This window comes from Marmota marmota, unplaced genomic scaffold (assembly GCF_001458135.2).
Source record: "Marmota marmota marmota unplaced genomic scaffold, marMar, whole genome shotgun sequence".
Lineage (NCBI taxonomy): Eukaryota > Metazoa > Chordata > Mammalia > Rodentia > Sciuridae > Marmota > Marmota marmota.
Window position 1 is genome coordinate 1,847,983 of NW_026000338.1, and position 8,430 is coordinate 1,856,412.

General features: G+C 37.5%; 1 protein-coding gene across 1 annotated transcript in view; it reads right to left on the reverse strand.

The window, feature by feature from the left end:
• Positions 1–1,644: 1,644 nt before the first annotated feature.
• Positions 1,645–8,430, reverse strand: part of Uprt (uracil phosphoribosyltransferase homolog) — a 19,766-nt gene continuing 12,980 nt past the window's right edge. Inside the window, exons 3-6 of the mRNA XM_015505866.2 lie at positions 5,527–5,596; positions 4,417–4,479; positions 2,424–2,585; positions 1,645–1,789 (exon numbers count right to left, since the gene is read on the reverse strand). Of these exons, the coding sequence (XP_015361352.1) occupies positions 1,671–1,789; positions 2,424–2,585; positions 4,417–4,479; positions 5,527–5,596 (414 nt within the window). The 3' untranslated portion in view covers positions 1,645–1,670. The remainder of the gene's footprint in view (positions 1,790–2,423; positions 2,586–4,416; positions 4,480–5,526; positions 5,597–8,430) is intronic.

Below are 8,430 nucleotides of genomic sequence, written 5' to 3' on the forward strand. Positions count from 1 at the left end.
TTTTTTTTTTTTTTTTTTTGTTTTTTTTTTTTTTTTTAGAAGTAATGACTTAAGCTTTGGAGGAAGGGGATAGGCAGGGAATTAAGATTGGTTGGAACCCAGTCAATCTAAATTGGTATGGCAAACCTGTCACAGAATGGGACTTTTTCAGCTATAATGTAACAGAATAGTACGCCTATTCTAATAAATACTATTGGAACAAAAGAGATTACCTTTCTATTTGCAAAGGTGCATTTTACTGAATTATCTCAATGTTGTCAATGCCACCAGTGTTACATATAATAATGATCAAGCAAATCACCCTCCATCACCATCAATGTTTAAATTACAGGTAATTTTTGGTTACAAAACAACAAAGTAATCAAAAAGGCCACAATTTTTATACAATAGCCTACAGAAAAGTAGCTTTCCTAATCAGTTACCCTGTAGCTTCTCTATGGTTGGTTGAGACATAGAACATTTAGAAATAAGGAAACACCTGGACTAGAGAAGCCTTCTATTTCTCTTTCTTTTCAATTATGAAGCAAATACAAATTCATTGTAGAACACTTCAAAATTTCCTCAAATAACTTGAAAATAAAATGAAAATCACTCAGAATCTCTCCATCATAAAATAACCACTACTGATAGTGTGCATTTACTTTTAAACCAAAATTGAAATATTATTATGTATCTGCCTAGCCTCTAATGCTGAGAAAAGATTTATTAGGTATTATGTTAAATTAAAGTCTGAATTTGGTAGTTAAAATATTCATAATTTGTATTGGTCATCTCTAAACTTGGTGATAACATTCCATGGTATTCTAATGCTATTACTGATTATACTTTTTTTTTACATTTACTGCCTATGCTTTTTATGTCATTAAATATTTTACAAAAACATGATTTGATATTTCTATATTACATTCTCTAAGTATGTATTATTTGTTTATCCATTTCCTTGTTAGTCATTTATATATTTTGAAAATTTTTCCTCGTAAGTAAACTTATAATGCATATCATAGAAACTAAATTCCTATGTGTATTTATAACTATTTTCTTAGAACACATTACCATTTGTCCTAAATTGTATGGTGAAAAAGCTAAAGTCATAAACTAGGCACATCTCTCACAGGAAATGAAGAACAGAGTTTTCTCACCACACCCCTTGAATAGAAGTCTAACTTTAAAATCTTCTGCTCTTTTCTACACACTGCAAAACTTACTTCAATAAGGGCAGAGGACGAGATAGAATCTCAAATTTCTTGTGGCTTAAAGCTGTTCTCAGTCTCCAATGGGGAGCCAGAGGAAACAAGGACCTTTCAGCCATGTGCAGGCTCTACCCAATCAGGGCCACAAGGAAAATAACTGAAATTCTTTTGCATGTCGTTAGTTCATACTTCTCCATATGAATTTGAACATCAGAATGGTGTAAAATAAGTTGGGCATGGTGGTGGGTGCCTGGAGCCCCACACCTCAGGAAGAACACTTGTGCCTAGTCAACATAGTGAGACTCCATCTCAGAAAATAGTTGTAAAATATTATCACTAAGCTCAGAGATGACAGACAAAAATTACAACTACCAAAATTAGATTTAAATTTAATATGGAGAAAACTAAACTTTCTCTCAGAATGAGAAGCAAGACAGATGCACACATATCCATCTCATGATTACATGAGAACTCCAGTTACTACCTCTTGCTGAACTTACCATGAGGAGTAGAGAAGAGACTGAGTAGGATAATAACACTGGGTTGAACTCCATGTTCTATGAGAACTTTTACAGCTTCAATCACAGTATTTCCCGTACCTGAAATCAAAAGACAACAAAATATATTAGCAACATTAACTTTTTTAAAAAATGTTTTTGAAGTAAGAGCAATATAGTAATCTAATATATGAGATCACTAGGCAAAGATTCATTTAAAGGTGCTTATTCTTTATCAGTGTTATTTTCAATAACGGACATGACACATAAAGTTCTTAAATACCTAAAATCCCTAAATTCATTTAGTACTTGAGTTACCAAATCTAACATATGCCCACTCACCTGCATGGAAGACCATGTAAAGAGAACAGAATAACAGAAAAAAATATTACCTCCTAGAGAAAAAAAAATCACTGCTGTATTCATTAGGCTAGAGAGGAGACATGTTTCAATATACTATCTGTTCTATATATTTTGCCTCATTAGGTCATTAGCTTCAATGTGTTTATTTCAAGACAGAAGCTCTTTACAACTAATAAAGTTTGACTAATGTATATTTCCTTATTGCACAATGAAAATTCCCTGGTGAACTTCCCAGAGCAACTACAAATCAAACTGAGAAAAATATACATTTAGAATCTATTTGAGCTTTTTGTATCAGGGTACCTAGGAGAGAAACACTAAGGTGAAATTTAAATCCTCACAAAAGCTTACAAATTAAATTCAAGCCACTCACTGAGAATTGGATACATCAGAAGGACTTTTCTCCGATAGATGTCTGGAGGGAACTTGGCATAATATACTTTGGCTCTTTGTGTCTCCTCATCGCTCTGAATCAGGATCTTTCCAATTCGTATGGATCGACAGCAGTCTCGTAAACCTTGTTCCATTGCCTCACCTTGAAGAAATAAATGAATAAAAACAAGGAAAAGGAAAAAATATTTGGGGAGAGGGTCAAAGTCCAAGAATAGGCTAAAGCAGAGTATGTGAGCTATTTTTGAGTGTGAATTCCTTTTTTAGGCCATATCAGAATTCTACCAATACTATTTTTTTTCTTAAAATTAACTGTTTTCATTCCAATTTAAGAAGAAACTTTATATCACTAGTGGAAACATAAAACCAGTTTCTTGCCGGGCACAGTGGCGCATACCTATGATCCCAGCAGGTCGGGAGGCTGAAACAGGAAGATCATGAGTTCAAAGCCAGCCTCAGCAAAAAGAACTCATGAGACCTTGTCTCCAAATAAAATGCAAAATAGGGCTAAGGATGTAGCTCAGTGGGCGAGTGCCCAAGTTTAATCCCTGGTACCAAAAAAAAACCAAAAAACAAAAAACCAGTTTCTTCACCATTAAAACAGTCTTCACCCATTAAAAAAGATGAATAATATTGTCCTGAGAATGATAACATTGCTTAAGAGATACCTTCTTTACAAAGGGAGCTTCACATGCCAGTTTTACTGAAGGTATTCAATTGTTCACAAACTCAACTTTACAGCCAGAGGAGAAAAGTCGATCTTTTTTTCTTTGGGTACTGGGTTTTGAACTCAGAGGCACTCAACCACTGAGTCACATCCTCAGCCCTATTTTGTATTTTATTTAGAGACAGGGTCTCATGATCTTGCTGCCTCAGCCTCCAAGCCGCTGGGATTACAGGAGGGTGCAGTGGAGCACCCAGCAGCAAAGTTAATCTTTATGTTAAAAAAATCCATCTGTGGGCTGGGATTGTGGCTCAGCGGTAGAGCGCTCGCCTAGCATGGGCGGGACCCGGGTTTGATCCTCAGCACCACATAAAAAAAATAATAAATAAAGGCATTGTGTTGTGTCCATCTACACCTAAAAAAATAAGCATTAAAAAAAAATCCATCTGTGCCAGGCAGGGTGGCCCATGCCTGTAATCCTAGTGGCTTAGGAGAATGGGATAGGAGGATTGTAAGTGTGAAGCCAGCCCAAGCAACTTAGGAAGGCCCTAAACAACTTAGTGAGACCCTGTCTCGAAAAACAAAAATGGCTGGGTAAGTAGCTCAGTGGTAAAGGGCCCCTGGGTTAAATCCCAAATACCAAAAAAAAAAAAAAAGAAAAGAAAAGAAAATGAATCTTGTGCAAAAAATTATGCTTGCTGAATGGAAAAAAACATCCCACATAACAGGTATAGGTTCTAGTTATAGGCATGCAATTTTGCTGTGCAAAGGTTGGTTTAGAGAGACTCAGACACAATACAACCAGCAAATGGGAATCCTAGAGTTAATGATGATTGCTTTTGTCTACATAGTCACATAGCCATCAATATAAAATTTAAAAAAAATACTAAATAAGTCCCGCTCTTAACAGAGTAGTACTGTTCCCTGCAACAGAAAACTGAACAAATATTTTCTCTGGCCAGGTATTCAAGTTGTTCAAGCCTAAATTTATGCCACATTCCTGTGAACACTGCCTGTTCTCCTCAAGACAGCACCATCACATCGTCCTGTCCTCCCATCCTCCCCTGAATCTTTTTGAAAGCTGGTTTGTCCATGGGAGCAGGCCACTTGAGAAGATGTTCTGCAGTTAAAGATAGCCAAACTTAGCAGGACATAGGTCACGACTTCAAGACAGCAGGAAAATAGACAACATAGGTGGTAAGATTTAAGGGAAGGCAGGCCACAATTATGACAGACAAACTCACATGTCTCCTGGAAAACAGCAGCCATTTCTATGCATGCAAGAGATAAAATCACATATATGCAAACTTACCGCTTCTCATTATGCTGACCCCACAATTTCCCTTCTCAAATTTCACTCCTTCATACTTGTACCCTGTTGGGATATAAAACCAAAGAATTTATCTTTCATCAATGGAAAAACCTACTTATTCTATAAAAGTACCTATGGTTTAAAGCAGATGGGTACAAAGTAATCCTTATCCAGACCCATTGTATAATGCCTTAAGTTCCCTGTGAAAGTAATGAGATGAGTCATGATTTTTTCATAGTTATTTCTTAATTCCTCATATAAAACCTGTGGTGATAATTGGGAGAGGCAGACTTCATCGAATGGGAATAGAACTTATCATAGCATGATATTCACATACACGTTCCTCAAATTGAATTCAAAGAAGAATCACTACACTCTGAGAATACTATGTACCCCATCAATTCAAACTGGGATCCCACTGAGAGCCACGGCAGAAGCCTCCTTATTCCATCTCTTTTTATGAGCCTCCATTCTGCCTTAAAAGCAGAAGAGGCTGGAGTAGTTATCAAGCTACTCAACCCTTGGTCTGCTCCTGAATTTATGTCAATTATGATGTAATAAGCTCAACCCCCAATTTTCCATAAAGTCAATCCTTCAAATAGAACAGTTTTCTATTATCTATTATAGAACCAAAGTGTAATTTCAAATTCTGAAAAAAGGATCTTTGGCTATTTCCTATTAGAACAAGGTAATTTCTCCAATTCTCATCATTTTTCTTTTTTTCTTCTCATCTTTTTTTTAAACCTGGAGTTTCAATGCCAAACCAGCTTCCCCATTTGTTAACACCAGCAGCTTCTCAACAGAGGAGAAGATAAGCTGCCAGCAATTCCTAAATCTGGTCCCAATGACCCATCATCAGAGGCAATCCTGTATGCTGAAGAATATTTATTAACCTTTTATTTGAATTGACAAGCAAGCCACTAACAAAAAGTCACCTACAAAAATTTCTTTACTAAATGTCTTGGAGTTCTTTAAAGATGTTTAAAAGAACAACTCCACCTAGACATCTCATTTTGCATACTGATTTTACTCACACTGCTTGCCTTCCATTTTCCCCCAATCTAGCTCAAAATTTTTATGAGGAAAATTTGAGAGTAATGGCCTGGTTACCTGTTGGCGTGGTCACCATGCATTCTTTATATGGCAGCTGATTCAATCCCTCTTCCACAACAAGTCTGATCTAGAGAGTCAAAGGAGGAATAAGTTGAAAGAACCTGCTGAGAATCTCCTGCTGACAGTAGGCAGAGTCAGTAGCACACTAGGCAAGGATTTAGTTTTTATGTAGATAGGAAGGGTGCCCCCATGATGTATTAGAGGCAGAATAGATCTAAATGCCAGGCTGCTTGCTGCTAGGTATTTAACCTCCAATAGGCACATGACTGCCACCAAAGGGCTCCAATACGCCTTCTGATTCCTAATCAATCAGTCCAGGCCCTGAGAGATGCAAAACTCCAGTAAGTGACAAGAGTCATGACAGTCACCCTTGGAAGTAACATACTTCTGGTTACTTTAGAAATAGTGCCCACTGGAACCTTCTCTGCCTCGTTCAGTACTTTTCAAACTGTTAAGCTGGATCATTTTTAAACAAAGGTTCACCATAATGGAAATAATGCCTTAAAGTTCTTGTGAGTTTGAAATATAAATGAGTGGATAGGCTGATTCCGTCTGCTGAGTCTGAAGGAGGATCTAATAGAATGTCTTGGGGGTTTCTCAGATATTGAAAAGGCTTACAAGAATCATAATGTGTGATACAGAGGAAAACTAAACCAGGCATGCTATTCCCATGATCAACCAAAGCCTATTATAACAAAGGCAGAGTTGAGCCTACAAAGCACATTTTCTCCAATCAATATTACATTACTGATTAAGAATCAGGAACAGCAGGGTGAAGCATCAGGCTCCATGCTCTGTTATCACAACATAACACCCTGCTGCCATTAAAATGATCAATTCTAAACGACCCAGCACTTTGTCAGCCTGCAGAATCAGAGAGAGGGTCCGAAAACTTCATGAACACTGTGCACATGTTCACACTCACCTCTAGCCACCACTTTTTGTGGAGATTTCTGATTCTTATGAGCACATTACAGAGGATTCTTTGAAGAAGACCTTAGACCACCTCCTCCTGGTAACACTAGTCTAAAGAGTCCTGTCTCCTGCCCCATCCCCTGCCACCCTGGGATAGAAATTAGTATGTACGAATCTTACATAAAATCAGAAGGGTGACTAAAATATAAAGAGTCTGGGAGTATATCTCAGCAGTAGATTGTATGCTTAGCATATGCAAGGCCCTGTCAATACCCAGCACCCCAACATAAATAAATAAAATATTAAAAACTCCAGGATCTGAGGGCCAGGGAAGTCAACCCTTACAAATGCAGGACAGACTTAATGTCCACTATAAGGAGATGATATATTAGAAATCCTCAACTATAGAAACCTAAACAGCTACAGTCCCTACCACAATCACAATAGACCCTCCCCCACCACATATGGGATCCTTCAAAGCCAAGTGCAAAGAACAGAGGTCCAAATCACCATCCCCCCAGGTGAATTATGTCATAGGTTCTTATTATCTCATTTGGTTAGAATGTAATACCTGTTATTTCAGGAAAGCACTTTATAATAACCATGAACTTAACTCCTACTTCCTATACAGAAGAGCATGTGTGCCTGGTAAGGTGATGCATGCCTTTAGTTCCACCTACTTGAAAGGCTGAGATAGGATTGCTTGAGCCCAGGAGTTTGAAGCCAGCCTGGGCTACAGAGCAAGGTCCTGTCTCAAAATGAAAAAAAAGGAAGAAAAGAAAAAAGAGCCCAAGGAAAACAGAAAAAAGAGGAATAATTTCTATCAGTGAACATGAAGATCACTCTTCTCTCCAAGTAGCCATTAAAACACAATTTTCTTCCTTCTTGAATCTATTCTTTTGGTTAGATAAAACCAAAAGCAAAAACAAAAACAAAAAACATGACCTATTGCCCCAGAAATGTCACCCACATTTATCTTGGTTCTATCCAAGGGTTATTATTGCCCTTGAAAGCACAAATAATTTTATGTAGAATTAGTTTCTAAACCAAGAATATTTAAAACCAAAAGCAGAATAGGAACTATCTACATTCTTTTGGAATAAACTCTCTAGGGAAAATCTAAATGAAAAGTTTCATGTTTTTCCCCCTCACATTTCCATTAATAATCTACTTTCTTCTATTTGATTATAACTGCAAGGTTACTAAGCCACATTATTTTCTTTCCCAAACTACAAACTGACAACAGTATTAAGATTGTGAACTCCACAAGATCAGGAGCTATGCATATATTCCTGGTTGCTATATTTCCTCCCTCCCAACACAACCTATCACAGTGTCTGATTCACATGAGTCCAGCATATATTCATGAATGATGACGATTAATAACTAGAGCAGAAAAAGTGTCAACTTCATTCCAAACACTGGGTACACTGATGTGTGTGTGTGTGTGTGTGTGTGTGTGTGTGTACTGACAAGGGTAGAGCTTCTACCTGAGTTCTACAGCATTCAGAAGTGATCCTGGCTGGGTTCTTCCAGCATCATCAGGCAGAATAAATATTTCAGCATTGAAATGAATTTCAGAAGAAGAAGAGGGGGAGGAGAGGTGATGGGAGGAGGAGCCCTTTAAGGAAATACTAATTATTTTGCTTTCTAGCACCCCTCATTCTACCCAACTCCCTAAAATCTTTCCTTATTGTAGAAGAGAAACCATCAAATCCTCTAAACTCCAAGCTTTCAGAAAAGGTGCTGGATTGTTTGCCAGGCCAGGCTGTCTGAAAATCTGAAGGCTCTATGCTAATAGTACTCTTGTCATGCACACTGATGCTTTGTTTCTGTGCCCCCAAAGTCTTTGCTATGCAAATCAAACCACAGGAGCACTTTAGCATGTAAATCACATAATCTCCCTCACGTGGGATGAATTGACGGATTTTAAACTCCTAGACTGTTGAGAGGTAATAAACGTACTTATTTAACCAGCATTATTGC